This window comes from Microtus pennsylvanicus, chromosome 7 (genome assembly GCF_037038515.1).
Source record: "Microtus pennsylvanicus isolate mMicPen1 chromosome 7, mMicPen1.hap1, whole genome shotgun sequence".
In the NCBI taxonomy this organism is placed as follows: domain Eukaryota; kingdom Metazoa; phylum Chordata; class Mammalia; order Rodentia; family Cricetidae; genus Microtus; species Microtus pennsylvanicus.
This window is the reverse complement of record NC_134585.1, coordinates 58,946,211-58,963,913: the sequence shown is the minus strand read 5'-3', so window position 1 is coordinate 58,963,913 and position 17,703 is coordinate 58,946,211. Positions and strand designations below refer to the sequence as shown.

Here is a 17,703-nt window from a genome sequence, read left to right as displayed (position 1 = left end):
AGGAAATACTAGACCAAAGCAAGACCAAAACCAGCTGGGCAAACTCCAAACTCTGCATCTCCATGTCTGATGTCAAAATGTTGTTCAGCTTTCCAAATCCTTTCAGATTTGCTGACTGCAATATACTTCTGTCTCTTGGGCTGTTTCCATACCCTGTTAGCAGCTTTTCTTGGCAGGTATCCTATGACGCTGACATCTCCAACATCTTGGAATCTCACATTCACAGCTTCACGCACTGGCCTCTTTGGGCCTCTGTGCAGGGGACTCCTGAGACACATGCTTGGCCTCAGCAGCTTTCCTTAGCTTCAGATGGAGATTCCACAACCCTGTTTTGTTTCCTTGATTCTAAAGCTAGAACCATGTGGCTGAAGCTGCCAAGTTCCTCTGCTTCCTGGGATTGTAAGGTGTCCTCTTGTTCAAACCCATTTTCACCAGCTTTCTGCTTTCTGTAACATCGAGTACTCAACAAGTGCCTACCCATAGAACTTTACATTCTTGAAAAGATGATCTGGGTGCATAAATCCAAGCTTGAATTAGAAAATACATTTATTAATTAGGACCTACTTATAATTCATCTAGATAGCTATTAATTTGTTAGTTTGTATAAAATTATCAATAAAAGCTACTTTGATATCTTTCATGGTATGTATGAATTATTAAATTTGATCATTAGTTTGTCATAGGTTTAAAGATGCAATCATATTTCTGGTTATTGTCAGGTTTAACAAGACATTTCTATTAACAAATAATTATGAACTATAAAACAATAATTACAAGTTAGCATGAGTTTAGAGTTTTTGACAACTTTTGGTTGTTATTTTTATCTGAGTCAGGGTTTCTCTTTGTAGACTTGACTGTCCTGGAATTCACTCTGTAGGCCAGGGCAGCCTTGAACACACAGTGCTCCACCTGCCTCTGCCTTCCCAGTGCTGGGTTTAAAGGCAGATGCCACCACCACCCAGCTTTTTGTGAACTCTTTGAAAACAGCAATTCTTCAATAGGAAACACATTGAAAGTAAGGTACACTTTTCTGAACCATTGTGTTTTTTTAGAATTTTTGTAAGGTTGGTAAATGTATTGAATCAAGTATATAAAGTTTTCAGTGACTTTCATTAGTAGTGGTAGATGTTTTGTAGGACTAATAGTATGTTTGAAATCATTTATCTAGGATTTTTTATCTGAACTTTGAAACTTCGGATTTGAAATATTTAAGTATAATTTTTAGTTGAAAGAATGTATTCAGTTATCAACTGGAAAACATAAATGAGGTTAGTTACTCTTGTTAATAAATGGCAGCTTATATCCTACAAATAGTTTGCATGAGTTTTTCAGACATCAACAAAGGAGACATAGACTCCCTAAAGTTCCTCAGTTAATGAATGTCTTTGCATTTTAAAAGGTTTCAAACATCCAGTAATGGGGCAAAAAAAACAAAAAAAAAAACATTTTTTAAGTCCAAATGTTAATCATCCATAGTTGACTTGTATTTTCCTAAGATGGTATTTGTGGATGTTGACTGATGCATCAGTCTTGACTACACAGTGAGACCCTTTCTTTAAGTCTTGAAACTCGAAGTTGTATGATTATCTTTGGCCTTAATACTATTTTCCAAATCCAATGAAATAATTTCTAGTTCTTTGGCAATACGTATACTTCTTAGGCAGCTCTTTTCTTATCTGTTTTGTTACTTTTTTTGCTTACTAAGATTTTATAATTTCCCAAATTACATCATTTCTAGGCAACAATTCTTTATGGGGACAATGGTTTTAAAGGCCATATGGTTTGTAAGCTCTTAGGGTATATAGTAGAAGCTTGATACTATCATGGTAGGTAGTCTATAGCGTTGGCTTAGCTCAGTGCTAAATTCCATTACTGCTCCTAAAATAGACAACATTTTAGTGTCTTTTGTTAATTATTTGTGAAACTAAATTTTTTCTATAGTAAGACATAGTTTTGTTCGGCATAGTAGAACTTATTATTTTGGAAAATTTCATGAATGATGGAAATCATCTAGGAAACCCTTTAGAGTCTAAGTATTACCTTTGTGTTACTCAGTCAGCCAAATTGTGTTCTGATTGCTCACTCAAAGACCTTTCCCTATAGTCTGGTAGAATTCTGTTGGTCCTATGTCACTTAGGAGTTTGTATAGAGTGTGGCTCTCAAGAGGGAACTGTTTGCAGATGCTAGATTTTGACCCACCTATTCTGCAGGTTCTTACCCCAACCTTCTCATCCACGTGAAGACCAGCACCACTTTCTGCTACCCACCACTCATACATTTCTGAATTTTTTCTTTTCCTCTTCTTTTCTTATTTTTAATTTTGTGAGTATGCTTGATTGTGTATGGTGTATTTGTGTGCACCTGGGTTGTTCCTGAAATTTGATCTTATTGAAATAGAAGAGGCAAGTGGCCACTTCTATTTTTTTCAGCCTTAATTTTTAAGACAATATCTCTTCACTGAGCTTGAAGCTTGTTGTTTCTGCTGGACTGGCTGACTAAGGAGTCCCATGGTATGTCTTGTCTCTGTACCCCAGAACTGGAGTTGCAGACACGATTGCTCATACTAGACTTTCATAGAGATGCTGGGATCTAAAGTCAGTATCTGTGCTTTATTGAGCAAGTGCTAAACCAATGAAGCCATCTTCTTCATCTCTTTTTCTCTACTACTTAAATATGTGAAAGTCCATGTTTTGTGAATATTTCAGGTTCAGGAACCTTCACTAATGTGTCCTGACGGCATGTGGTACAAGTTGATCTGACTTTGGAGGTTGTCCAAGAAAATGTTTTTTTGTTTATTTGCAAAAGGGTTTTTATTATTTAAAATAATAATTTTAACATAGAGAACTAAATTGGAGCATTATTTGATCTCTATGCTGTAGATAAATTAACAGTAATAAAGTAGAAACTTATTCATGAGTTTCTTATATTTACCTGATTGTCAGTTTTCACATTTTTTAATAAAACATCAATCTGTGGTGGCTGTTACTAGTTTTAGTTTTGGAAATAATATAATACTCTCAGTGGCTACAATGTTGATAGATAAAAACTGACCCTTTTTATAATTTGCCTTTAACTAGTATGTGTCAACACATGGCTATTTTTTTTAATTTTTTTTATTGATAAAAGGAGAATAAAGAAAAGAAAAAAAAACAAATTTCCACCTCCTCCCAGCCTCCCATTTCCCTCCCCCTCCTCCCATTCTTCTCCCCCTCCTCCCACCCCTCTCCCTTTCCCCCCACTTTTCTCCCCCTCCCTCTCCAGTCCAAAGAGCAGTCAGGGTTCCCTGCCCTGTGGTAAGTCCTAGGTCCTCCCCCCTCCATCCATATCTAGGAAGGTGAACATCCAAACTGGCTAGGCTCCCACCAAGCCAGTACATTGCGTTGGATCAAAACCGCTTGCCATTGTTCTTGGCGTCTCATCAGCCCTCATTGTTCGTCATGTTCAGAGAGTCCAGTTTTATCGCATGCTTTTTTTGGTATCAGTCCAGCTGGCCTTGGTGAGCTCCCAGTAGATCAGCTCCACTGTCTCAGTGGGTGGGTGCACCCCTCGTGGTCCCGACTTCTTTGCTCATGTTCTCCCTCCTTCTGCTCCTCCTTGGGACCTTGGGAGCTCTATCCAGTGTTCCAGTGTGGGCACCTGGGAGCCCCTCTAGGGTCAAGTCTCCTGCCCATCCTAAAGTGGGTCCTTTAACTAAGAAATGGGGTTCCGTGCTCCCCTATCCAACCTTCCTTTATCCCGATCCTCCTGTTTCCCCAAGTCCCCCCTCCTTTCCTTCTACCTTTTCTCTCCCCATCTCCCCTTACCCCCATCCCACCCCACCCCCTACATACCACTTTTCTCCCCGGCAAATTTGTCTACTTCCCTTATCCAAGAGGATAACTATATGTTTTTCCTTGGGTTCACCTTCTTACTTAGCTTCTTTAGATCCGCCTATTGTAGACTCCGTGACCCCTATTTATGGCTAGAAACCAATTATGAGTGAGTACATCCCATGTTCATCTTTTTGGGTCTGGGATACCTCACTCAGGATAGTGTTTTCTATTTCCATCCATTTGCATGCAAAATTCGAGAAGTCATTGTTTTTTACCGCGGCGTAGTACTCTAATGTGTATATATTCCATACTTTCTTCATCCATTCTTCCATTGAAGGGCATCTAGGTTGTTTCCAGGTTCTGGCTATTACAAATAATACTGCTATGAACATAGTTGAACAAATGCTGAGGATATTAAGTTTAATAAAAATATTTAATTACTCTTTGCTAGCATTTTTAAAAGATACAAGTTTTCAGATCCCCTCATTTTTTCCATCCTTTTAGTTTGAATCCAAACCCCACCCCATACACTACTTAAATCATATAATGCCAGTAGCACTTCTCTCACAAGTCTGAGCCTGTCTCTACTATAAAGTGTTTTCAGTATTCATACTTCGCATGATGTGATACTTTCAAATGCAGTGCTTTCAGATGTAAACAAAATGCACATTTGAGTAACTGCACTTATTTATAGTGTTTTTCTGACTGTTTTTTTTTAACTTAACCTAGTTTAAAAATTCTGATTCTCTCTTCTTGAAGCAGACAGATGTTTGTGTATAAAAACCCTACAGAAATTTATTATAAAACTTCACTTAGCATGATTTCAGCAGTTCATGGATTGAACTAATAAATGTCATTATCTCAACATGAGTATAGGTAAAGCTAAAAGAATATCTGGACTCTGCTCATCTCTATTTTGAAATTTTAAGTTACAATTATATTATTATTGACATAATAACTTAAATACATAATATGCCAGAAATTACTATTTGAAAATACTTCATTTAAGCCAACACAAATTAGCAGTGTTTTTTTTCCTCAAATGAGCCAAACTGATTTTTTAAAAACTGTCCCCCTTTAAAAACAGATTACTTTCTCACATTATTATATGATTATGATTTCCCTCCTTTTGCTACTCATATTCCTTCTACCTCCCTGCCTGTCTGAATATATTCCCTTTCTGTCTCTCATTAGAGAAAATAAGAATAAAACAGACTTATTAGGGATAATGATAAAATATAGCAAAATAAAATATAATGACATAAAATTTAAAAAAAATCACATTAGGTTCAAGACAAACAAACAGAAGGAAAAGAACCCTAAGAGAAGGCACACAAATCAGAGAAGCACTTGTTCCCCACTCCGGAATCAAAACACTAAACTGGCAGCCGTTGTACAGACCCATACCAGCCCTGGGCATGCCACCTTACTCTCAGCACTCTTATGAGCTTTGATCGTGTTACTCTAGTGAGCCTTGTGTTCTGGGTGGTCCTCAGAGGCTCTTGCATTTTTTCTACCTTCTCTTCTGAGAGATTTCCTGAGCTCTAAGGGGAGGGATTTGATGGAGACCTCCCATTTAGGGCTGAGTGTTCCAAGGTCTCTCACTCTGCTGTGAGTCTCTGTATTTGTTCCTGTTGCTGAAGGAAGTTTCTGTGATGATGACTGACCAAGGCACTGATCACTGAGCATAGCAAAATGTTATTAGGAATAATTTTACTGCTACATTTTTTAGACCAGTAGTATTTGGTTTTACCCTAGGTTCCTGGTTCTTCGTCACCTAAGCAGTGTTTGGATTCCATCTCATGGAGTGAGCCTTAAGTCAAATTAGATATTAGTTGGTAATTCCTGCAAGCTTTGTGCCAACATTATATCTTATAGGCAGGATTCCATTTTCGATCAAACTGTTTCTGGCTGATTTGGTGCTTACATTTTTCTTTTAGTATCCTACAGAATATCTTCCTCTACCAAAGAATGCTTGAACCTAGAGATGAAAGCAGTGTAGGCAGCAGCTCAACTTTTGCTTGTTCAGTGAGTTGTGTAGGTGTTGTCTTCAGCAATGTAGCCTTGCTCTCAGTTTGTGGAGAGCAATCCATTGCCTTGGCAACAGCCTGTTTGTTTGTGGATTACCATGGCACCACTTTGGCCAACAACTCAGTTATATGTAACCCAATCCCAACACTGGAAGCTTTATTTTGTGACAAGAGATGAGCCAAATTATTTTAATTTTGTTATGAACTCATTTTCTAAAGTTAATTGCAATTAATAATAAAAACAAACAGTAGTATGTGTTTCTCAAAAATTTGTGGCCATAAGAATTGGTCAGTTGAGTCCAGTTTTATCCCATGCTTTTTCAGTCACAGTCCAGCTGGCCTTGGTGAGCTCCCAATAGATCAGCTCCACTGTCTCAGTGGGTGGGTGCACCCCTCGTGGTCCCAACTTCTTTGCTCATGTTCTCCCTCCTTCTGCTCCTCATTGGGACGAGGGCTGATGAGACGCAAAGGACAATGGCACTGGGTTTTGATCCTATGTAATGTGATGGCTTTGTGGGAGCCTAGCCAGTTTGGATGTTCACCTTCCTAGATATGGACGGAGGGGGGAGGACCTAGGACTTACCACAGGGCAGAAAACCCTGACTGCTCTTTGGACTGGAGAGGGAGTGGGAAAGGAGTGGGGGGACGGGGAGAAGGGTGGGAGGAGGGGGAGGGAAATGGAAGGCTGGGAGGAGGTGGAAACTTGTTTTTTTTTCTCCTTTTCTCAATAAAAAAAATAAAAAATAAATAAAAAAGAATTGGTCAGTTGAATCTATAGATATAAACTATTGTAATTATATATTATAATAATGAATGTGTATTCTGTATAGTTGTATATAATTCATACACATACTTATATAAGTTGATTTAAAATATACAGATCACTTTGTACACTGGGTTTTGAAATACCTTTAAAATGAGAATTGTATTCCAAAAATTGTATATATTTGTTAGTTAAATTACTTTTCAAAATTCATTATCCTATAATTGTGTTATATGAATACTTTCTGTAAGTTTAATAGTGTGTATGTGTGTGTGTGTGTCTGTCTGTCTGTCTTGTCTGTCTGTCTGCCTGAGTAGAAATCAGTTTGTACATTCTTGCTTCAGTTATTGCTGGTTATCTGACAACTTGGTCCCCAAATTAGAATAACAACTAAAAACATGATATTAAACTCTCTTGCACCCTCTGTTGTTATTTTGGGAGAAACTACACATAGGTTCTAATATTCTACTGTAATTACACGTCCTTTCCTTTTAAAATTAATACTTACTCTACTACATTTAAGAGCAATGAAGTATTCCTGAGACTGCGTTTGGTGTTCCCTGTTCTGTGGATGTGCTTTCAGCATGCCACCCTTTCATTGGAAGGCGAACTTTCTGTTGGTGATTTTCTCTTAGTTACTAGTTTTGAGCACCTCCAAATAAAAATCCCTACAGGACACAGCATATTGCATGTACAATTTTCTAGAATTACAAACTCTGTCTTTTTTGTTTTGAAACCTTTCAAAAGTTAAGTTTCCTCCAATATAAGAATCTAAAACATCTATACTAAAATTAAGGCTCTCTAACAGTAAGGAACAGATGTTTTCATTAACATTGGTTGTAATTATTCAACTATAGGATTCAAAGAATAAAGCAGTTTTTTCTCACTTGAAAACTTCATTGCTTTTCCCCATATAACAAACTCTGAAATCTTTTCACAAATATTTCTAGTGAAACAATTCAACCCTGTATTTGATATATTTTTGATAAGGAAAAACTGCTTTTTCTTTCCGTTACATTCTATGGCACCTTGAAAGTTACAGTTAATATGATATTTTCACTGGTGACAATTTCAAACTAAAGAAAAAGGAACCAGGCATGGTATTGTTGCCTTTTAAGCCCAGCAGAGGTAGGAGTTTCCTGTGCATAGCCAGTTCCAGGCCAGCCAGGCTGTATAAGGATACACTCAAAATACAAAACAAAAAAAAAAGCCGCACAACTTCTTTTTTGAATGAGTTTTTAAAAAATTATTTGATCTTATAAAATCCAGCTTAAATGAACAAGAATTCTGTAGGTAATATTTTGTATATTTAAATAGTCATAATCTTTAGTTTTAAGAAGAAAGAAGATGGTTTTCATGTGTATCATAATACTTTTTCTATACTGATTGTGGAATGCCACACAGGAAGTTACTGCACACTGCTGAAGAGCATGTGTTTCAGGAAATTTCTGTTTAATAAGCTGAGATACTGTTTCTTCTATCTTTTCATTTCATGTTGATATTATTAATTTTTAATGAAAATAAAATTTCTATGTTTAGCCATATCCATGTAGTCAAAGAATTAGCATGCACACAGCTGTAGTAATCTTAAACATTTAAGCTCCGGATTTTTTTTTAAATAACATCACCCTTTTTGGATGCTGAAATCTATTTTAATTTTTAATGAAAGAAATAAAACAGCCAAATTATCAGAAATGCTCTGGAAGGATGCTTTTAAAAAAGAATCAAAAGGTTCAGCATGAGAACTGAGTCTGTTTCTGAACATTAAAAATGCTGGTCATAGCTGCACAGTTGAGGTAGAACTAATATTTTTATATTACCCAACACAAGACTGTCATACAAATGACCTTTCAGTTTTTAGAAGCCATGTAATGAGTGGCATAATTTAGAATCAAAATACCTTAGTATTATATACAAAAACTTAATCTCATTTTTAAACTGAACTATTCACAATTACTATTTGATATGACCAGGTCTATATATTATATATATAAAACCTTAGATATTTCATTATAAATCAAAATTATAAGATATAATTGAACAAATAATTTAATTATCAAGCTTTAAATATAAAATGGTGTTGAAAGTTACATAGTAGGGGTTAGAAATGTAGAATTTAATTATATACTGTTCATAACTTGCTTTGAGGAAGAAGTGATATATTTAATACTATAGTGCTTTTTAAAAACTGTATTTAATATATATATATATTTAATGAAGTAAACTATCAAATTTCTACCTATACAATTTATTTTACACTGGGATATTGCTAAGCTTTTAAAATATTCTTAAAATTTTATTTTCTTGTATATTATCTTGGTCCATACATATTGATTCATTCAAATTTTGATTTCACAAATATTCTTGATTTTTTTATGGGAAAAAATATTATTACAGGAAACATGTCTTAGTGTTTCATTGCTGTGAAAGAATATCATGACCATGGCAACTCTTTCAGAAGAAAGCATTTAACTGGGACTTGCTTATGGTTTCAGAGGTTCTGTCCATTATCATCATGGTGGGGAGCATGGCTGTGTGGTGGCAGACATGGAGCAGAAGTAACTGAGAGTCCTACATCCTGCAGGCAACAGAAACTGGACTGTGACACTGGGTGGTATCTTGAGCATAGGTGAACTCAAAGCCCACCCCCACAGTGGCACACTTCCTCCAACAAGGCCATACCTCCTAATAGTGCCACTCCCTTTGGGCCATTTTCTTTTAAACCACCACAAAATACTAAAGCCTTTTGGTAAAATTTTATTTTGTGTTTTGTATTTCTGTGTTCAGACATAACATTACCAGTTAGCGACCTCTTTTGGAAGAATGTTGAGATGCACTAGAAGGGTCCTAAAGTGCATTCTGAAGTAACATCTCCTGCTGTGCTTCTTCTACCTGTCTCCTCAGGAGACTGCTGGATAGTGTAGCAGCTTCCAGCTTTGTCCTCTGCCTACATCCTCTGTGGCTCTACTAGTGGTTAGAGATGGCATCTCGTCTCTAACAAAGATCGCCTCTTTCATAAATATTAGCATGTAATCAAGCTTCCATGTTCCTGTGACTCATAGAAAAACTGCATCATACTGTAGTTCTTCTGTTAGTAATGACTTTGGCAGTGTTCTTACGCAAATTAGGAGTTTGGATATTGATTTTTATGTTGACATCCACATGAACGTTTTCCTAAAAGGCTCAGAGTACAAAAGATAATTAGGAGATAGGAAAGGGAATATTTATGTCTGTTGTGAAATTTTTTTTAGTATGCCAGTTGTCACACAGTGCTTTTTAAGTGAAATACTCACTTTTGCAATATATGTTACTTTAATTTTTTTTTTTTTTGTCTCTAGGAGATCCAAGTCAAAATGGGAAAAGAACAAATTCTACCTTAGACTCTGAAGGAACCTTTAATTCATATATGTAAGTGATAAGTACATGGTCACACAGTTTTACAAGGTAACGTAGAAGACACAAACCTGTATAAAATTATGGTATTAGAATAACAAGAACTTCTAACCCTATCTTCATCATATGTATAAAGAAAAGACAGTGTAATATCTGGCAGTCTGCCATCTTAAGAAATAGCAAAACAGAACATCAGAAATTCTTAAGTACCTATTTTGTCTTTTTGTTTCTTTAATGGTTTCAACCTTAGATTTTGGTTTAGTAAATGTTATGATTTTTTTTACTTTGTTGCATAAAAAACAAAGAAAAAGAAAGATTAAATATTTCCAATAATATTTGAGTGATTAACCAAAATGTTTAAGTTCTGATTTTTCATTGTAGGAAAACCGCTGCAATTCAGTACTAGTATATTTAAGCATTATAAGTAGCAATCAGATAAATGAAGAAAGTCTTTAATTGTGTTACATTGTCCTGATGATTAATTAGTTAGTTTTAATAGTGTATATCAACAGTTTGGGACATGAATATGCACACTGTACATTTGGCAACTCATTTGCATACTGAGCTTTCTTTGTGTCTGTATTCTATTTCCTTCATTGGAGCTGCAGTGTTTATTTCTTCAGCTTACAGGCATGTTGTTAGCTTTTACACTAGGGCCCTGTATGTAGGAGGCACTTATAGGAAAATTGTGAATAATTTGATTATTATAGTCTGTTTATGAATTCCTGAAGTGACATCTTTATTTTCTAGTAGTGGACGTTTGTCTAAGTTATCAGTCGGCCAGTTGTCAGTCATAGGACAAAAAGGTTTTGTTCCTGTGATACTATAGGGCTGTATCTCACCATACGTTCATTGTGATTCTATAGGGCTTGTATCTCACCATACGTTCATTGTGATTCTATAGGGCTTGTATCTCACCATACGTTCATTGTGATACTATAGGGCTTGTATCTCACCATACGTTCATTGTGATTCTATAGGGCTTGTATCTCACCATACGTTCATTGTGATTCTATAGGGCTTGTATCTCACCATACGTTCATTGTGATACTATAGGGCTTGTATCTCACCATACGTTCATTGTGATACTATAGGGCTTGTATCTCACCATACGTTCATTGTGATTCTATAGGGCTTGTATCTCACCATACGTTCATTGTGATACTATAGGGCTTGTATCTCACCATACGTTCATTGTGATACTATAGGGCTTGTATCTCACCATACGTTCATTGTGATACTATAGGGCTTGTATCTCACCATACGTTCATTGTGATACTATAGGGCTTGTATCTCACCATACGTTCATTGTGATTCTATAGGGCTTGTATATCACCATACGTTCATTGCGCCATATTTCCTTTAAATGCTGCAGTTCTCTAAATCCTCCTTTTAGTCTAGAAGTACAATGTGAAATTTGGAATGTGACATAGTAAATAACAGACAAATTCCTATATGGACATGTCACAGCTGATCAAAATAACCATCAGAGGTGAATACAAAAGAAATGTAAGGATCCATAACTTGGTGTATAACTGAGGAATGTTGATATATGTGAAATCTATAGTTATGGTATAATGATCTTAAAGTACAAGTGCAATAAGAAAGAAGTGGAAATGACATTACGAAGGAAATTCATTTCCTTTTTTATCTATGTAAATTTTATAATTGGTATTTTACAAATTATAGTAAAAGATGTTTTAATTTGAAGACAGTATTGTTTTTTAGTTTATTCTATCCTTGACTAGTTTAAAGATTAAAGTATCTCATTATTAAATGATAATTTTGTTTTGAAAATGATTACAACTTACTGTACAGTGAATAATTTTGTTAACTAAATATTTTTAATTAATATCTGTTATTGTTATATTAGAATATTAATTTATTGTAATTTAAAAGTGCAAGGTAAAAAGATCAAGTAGTATAGTATGCAAAAGTGGGTTTTGATAGTTGGCAGGCCAATGCTGCTATTAAGTGGTCTTACAGTATTTAAGGTGTGAATTAGCATTTCTTTGTACCCTGTAGGCAATAACTCTTACAATTTAATTAGCTTATTTTTGAATTTGACATTTAGGTTAAATGCAAAATTCACCGAAATACAGCTCTAGAGTATATTTTCATACTGATTTTACTGGCTAACGAAGTTCTTACAGAATAGAACCACAATACAGCAGCAGCAGAATATTCATTAAACTTACTTTTGAAAATGTGAATTATTTTTGTTAATCATTCTATCTCTTTGAAACTTACTTGAAATAGGTTATCAAAAAAAGTATAGTTTCATGCTTTCAAAACAATGTTTTGTGTAACAGTTTTACCTTTGTGTTAGCTAAACTACCACAAAAATATGTTTTGTTGTATTTTTGTTTGTATTTTGGTGGGGTTTTTTTTTTTTTTGTATTTGATATAGGGTTTCTCTACATAGTTCTGGCTGGCCTTGAGTGCTCAAAGATCTGCCTTCCTCTGCCTCCTTAGTGCTGGCATTAAAGGCATGTGCCACCACTGCTGGCTAGAAATCTTCATTCTTATAGTTAAGACACTTGATACCATAGACCTCATGAGATGCCAAGCATCCTCACACTGTTCCCTAGGACCAGTATATCTGTAGAATGACTGTGGGCTTTCTAACTAACACGCCTCTTTCCTACAAGTTTTTAAAGGACTGAGAAACGGTATATAAACGAATGCATTGGGCACCTGTTCCATTTTGTAACATCAGTCTTATACTTTGGTGTAGTAATATGAGCGTGGCGGCGGGGCTACGACCCCAAAAACACCAGCCGCCTGCCCTGCCCGGCTAGCTTATGCCCCGAAATAATTACACGGACACTGTATTCTTTTAAACACTGCTCTGGCCCATTTCTAATCATCTGTGTAGCGCCCCTAGGTGCGCTTACCGGGAAGATTCTAGCCTAAGTCCATCCTGGGTCGGAGCTGGGGCATGGTGTGCGTCTTCCCTGGAGCAGGTAGCATGGCGTCTCTCCTGAGGCGTCTGCTCCGGAGAGGAGAGCTGTCGAGTCTGACCTCACTTCCTCTTCCTCCCAGCGTTTTGCTCTGTTTACTCCTCCCACCTATCTCCTAACCAATGAGATGGGCCAAAGCAGTTTCTTTTAATTTAACCAATGACCTTCCTCCATCACTTTGGGTATTTGTTTTTGTTTTTTATTCCTGGCCTTTATCATATATTACATCCTGATGGCAGTTTCCTCTCCCTCCACTCCTCCCATCCCTTCCCTTCACCACCTCCTCTCCCCCAGGTCCACCCCCCTCCATTTCCCTTCAGAAAAGAGCAGGCCTCCTGGGGATATCAACCAAACACGTCCTAACAAGTTACAATAAAACTAGGCACAGATCCTCATATCAAGGCTAAATGAAGCAACACAGTAGGAGGAAAAGGGTTCCAAGGGTCAGAGATAGCCCTTGCTCCCACTGTTAGGAGTCCTGCATTAACACCAACCTGACAATCACAACATGTATGCAGAGGATCTAGCTCAGATCCATACAGAGTCCATGTTTATTGCTTCAGAGTCTGTGAGCCCCTATGAGCCCTGCTTAGTTGATTTTGTAGGCAGTGTCCTTGACCCCTCTGGCTCCAACAATCATTCCTCCACCAGCTCCCTAGGATTCGTGGGTCTCTGCATCTGCTCCTACTGTCAGCTCCCTGAGGAAGCCTCTCTGATGACAGTCTAGGGACTGATCTAACAGTATAGCAGAATATCATTAGGAATCTTTTCATTGGCTTTCTCTTTTATTTTGTTATTCATTCATTCATTCGTTTGTTTACTTATTTATTTGGCCAGTCATGTTTGGTCTATCCTAGGTCTCTAGGCTGTCCAAGCTTTGGTTCCTAGCTCTCCAGGCAGTGTTGGGAATATACTCCCTCCATGTCATGGGCCTTAAGTTGGACTTGTCATTGGTTGGCCACTCCCACAATTTCTGTGCCGCCATTACCCCAGCCCATGTTTTAGGCAGGGCAGATTGTAGGATGAACGTTTGGTGACTGGCTTGGTGTCCCAGTCTTTGCTAGCATCAGCCTTGTAGATTCCAGGTAGTTTCCACAGCACTAAGTCTCCACATAGCCCCCCATAGTCCCCCAATTCCGTTTATCTCTCCCACTACTCTCCTACTCCACCCTCCCCAACCCACCACCTGATCTCTCCTGTTCTCATCCCAATCTGCCCACAGTCCACCCACAAAATCTTTTTTATTTCTTCTTTCTGGGGAGATCTATGCTTCCCCCTGGAACCCTCCTTGTTAGTGTCTCTAGGTCCCTGGGTCATAGTGTGATTGTCCTTCACCTAAGCTGACTCAAGGCTTGCACACCCTAGACACTCCAAAGTAAGCTTTATCTCCAGCTGGCTCTGCATGTGCCTTTCTAAGAAAGGGAGGTCCTGATAGCTCATTCTTTAGCATATTTCCCCTCCATTCTTTGCTCATCAATATGAATCTCTGTGTAGGGCAGAGGTAACTTTAGCTAATCTAAGTTTGTTGCTGTATATGCCTGAGTGGATAGTGGGAAGAGGCTTGCGGTCTGAACTGTGGCCTGCTCCTCTAGCTTGACCTTTTCGAGTTCACTTTGTTTTGAATATCTTTCATTTCAAGAATGTCTCATAGCCTCATGAACAGATCTCTGGCTTTTTTATGTGTGTCACAACCTCCAAGGCATAAGGAAGACCTTCAAGTAGATAAGGATATTTCCCTAAAGCAGAGGTGGGGGATGGGGGGTAGGGGGTGGGAATAGTATGTTCAGGACTGTCCAGGGGAAGCTTAGAGGCTCATTCCTGGGAGAAGGCATAAGTGATTCATAAGAAATTTTCCATAAATTCGATATCCCAAATATGCAACAGGTGAAGATGAAAACCAAAGGTGGCACATCAGCCATCAGGTGACTCAGCTTTGCTGGATCTTTGTCAACCATCTGTGCTGGCCTTATGACTTTTGCTGTTCCCATCAGATATGGCTGTGCCAGGATGAAATAACGATTGCAGATGCATTGATTACTTTGTACAAGTCTTATCCTGTGTGCACACTTTGAAGTAAGGATAATAAAATATGGTTGATCTGAGAAGTGTCAAGTGGTACTGAATATTTGAATATTAATTGCTTTGTCACCGTCATCATCTTCGAGCTTTTCGTATTGGTTGGGAAATTGGAAAATATCTCCTTTTTTTTTTTTTAAAGTCTTAGTTGAGCCTGGGTCTATCTATATAAGTCCTGGATGTCTTGGACCTCTCTATGTAGACTAGACTGACTTTAAATTCTAAACTGCCCACTTCTGCTTCTTGAGTACTGGGATTAAAGCCTTGTTCCACCATTTCCAATTTGAAAAGAATCTTGAAGCTCAGTCTCTGAGACAAAGTATTTCCAGGTGAGGGGAAGCTGTTGCACTATTTAAATCACAGGTTAATTTCTGGAACTTGAACAAGTAAGTTCTGAAACATCACCATCAGGGGGCTCTTAAGTGTAGCTTTGTGAACCTAATGCTTCTTCTATAGACTTTTTAAAAATAGCCAAGTTTTATTTGGCATTTGTATCTTCATGTAGTTTTTCTTCATTGATTCAAATAGAACATGGTTGTAGTTAGCACCCAAAGCACCAGAAAGGTTATTACACGATGCCTTGTTTTAGAAGTCTTAGTTAAAATTTGATTGTATATCTTCTAACCATTTAAAATGGAAAATGTCTAAAAATTGAGAAGATATCATTGATTTTTTTACCATATTTTATGCTTTTTAAAGACCAGTTTAATGTCTTTCCTCAGACATTGATCTTAATTTCTTATGTAACCATCCAAACAAAATCTTGCAGAGTATGATAGAAGATCGTTTGTAAGCTTGGAGAAGATCCCTAAGAGGCTCTCTACATGTGGTTGCCCTGTAGAAGAGATGTTCTGTCTGGTCCTAAGAACAGCTCACTGTTTTGTCAAAAGTAACAAGCCTATTGCCAGCACATGCATACAGACTATGACATTAGTCTGTTTTTCTGCAGTACTAGCTGCTTGTATGACTTTACTTGTTAGATGATATAACAGTGACCTATGAATAAATAGAAGGTGAACATATATAAACTTTTATTACTATATCTATAAATATCCTTTTAACGAGATAATATGATAGCTTTCTATAAAAGTTCAGATAAAATGTATTGTTGAGTTAATGTAGTGCTTTGTCCAGACTTGTAAGGTATAATTCTAATATAGGAAAGAACTCCATTTTCATCTCATTTATCAGTAAGACTTAGCTTGGGTTTATATAGCCAAAAATATACTGTAAATTGGATTTACTAGGCAGTTTGTTTAGAAAAACTCAGACTAGTGTGAAGTTAAGCTCTCTGGACTCTTTGGGGGCCCACCACCAGCTCCCAGTGAATGCTCACTGTGGCTTGTCTTAGTTATAAATGCCTGGCCATATTCTAGCAAGCTTTTCTTATCTTAAATTATTCCATCTACCTCTGCATTTGTATCTATCTTACTTCTGTATATCTTATTTTATTCTTACTCTGTGGATGGCTGGCTAACTGAGTGACTGGCCCCTGATCCTCCTCTCCTCTTGTTTGCCCTCTTCTTCATTTCTCCTTCTATTTATTCTCTCTGCCTGCCAGTCCTGCCCATCCTTGCTCCTGTTTCACTATTGGCCATTTATCTCTTTATTAGGACCATTTGGTGTTTTAGACAGGCACAGCTATAGAGAGTTAAATAAACACAGCGTAAACATAAGTCACACACCTGAAAATAATATTCCCCAACACAGCCTAGTTACTTTGTATTCTCAGAAACTGGAAGTATTGCTTAATTTTCATTCATTGTCTTGTCTTGCATAAATGGAATAGGATAGAAATAATTCATTGTAGTTTGTTTTAAAATAATAGTGTACATTATCTTGATTCTCATTTTCCATATTCTGTATATACAGTGGTAAAGAATGGAATTTCTTTACTTTTTTCTATTTAATTCTGCCTGTCCCTGTTTATGAGTATATTTCTTCAAGCTGTGACATTCAAGAAAGTGTACTACTAGTATTTTTTTTATGGGTTTTGGCAACCAAATAATTTCCCAGTAATAATTCTTTTCTTTTTCATTTTTCTTTTGTTTGGTTGGTTGCCCTGGCTGTCCTGCTCTATAGACCAAGGTGGCATCAAACTCACAGTGATCTACCTGCATATGTCTCCCAAGTGGTAGGATTAAAGGCATGTGCCACCCCTGCCCAGCTATATTTTGCTCCCACACTGCCCAGCTTCCATGAATAATTTTTAAGTGCATCTTACAGACTTCAGTAGACACAAAATGATGAAAACCATTGGAGTTCAGTTACCAGTCTTTACCCACTAAACCAAAGGTTGTAATTACAGAGAATTTAAATAAATGATTTACTTGAATTAAAAGGAAACGCAAAAATACTTCTGTGTGCCTTTGAAAAGGGTGAATGACTAAAAAGTTAACTTAAAAGTTCTATGGAAACCTGAATATCCCCCAATACATACAGGTTTCCTCATACTCCTTCCTTCTCTTATCTCCTGTCTTGTGTAGTTAAAGCCTTGTTGTGTAATAGCTCAGACAGGATTCAGACACTCCACCCTCCTGGAATTGCCTCCTGATTATTGAGGTTTATGTGTACAACCATTCCTGACTACTTTGTTTTTTTCTAATTTTTAGTAATAGTATAATAACATAGCTAATTATTACTAATAAAAAGTCGTATTTATTTGT

General features: G+C 37.0%; 1 protein-coding gene across 7 annotated transcripts in view; it reads left to right on the top strand.

Annotated features, from left to right (window-relative positions):
- Tbc1d5 (TBC1 domain family member 5) overlaps nucleotides 1-17,703 on the top strand; it is a 436,877-nt gene that overhangs the window by 199,377 nt on the left and 219,797 nt on the right. For all 7 annotated transcript variants that reach the window (XM_075980962.1, XM_075980961.1, XM_075980968.1 and 4 more), the window contains one exon: nucleotides 9,944-10,013. In XM_075980962.1, the coding sequence (XP_075837077.1) occupies nucleotides 9,944-10,013 (70 nt within the window). The remainder of the gene's footprint in view (nucleotides 1-9,943; nucleotides 10,014-17,703) is intronic.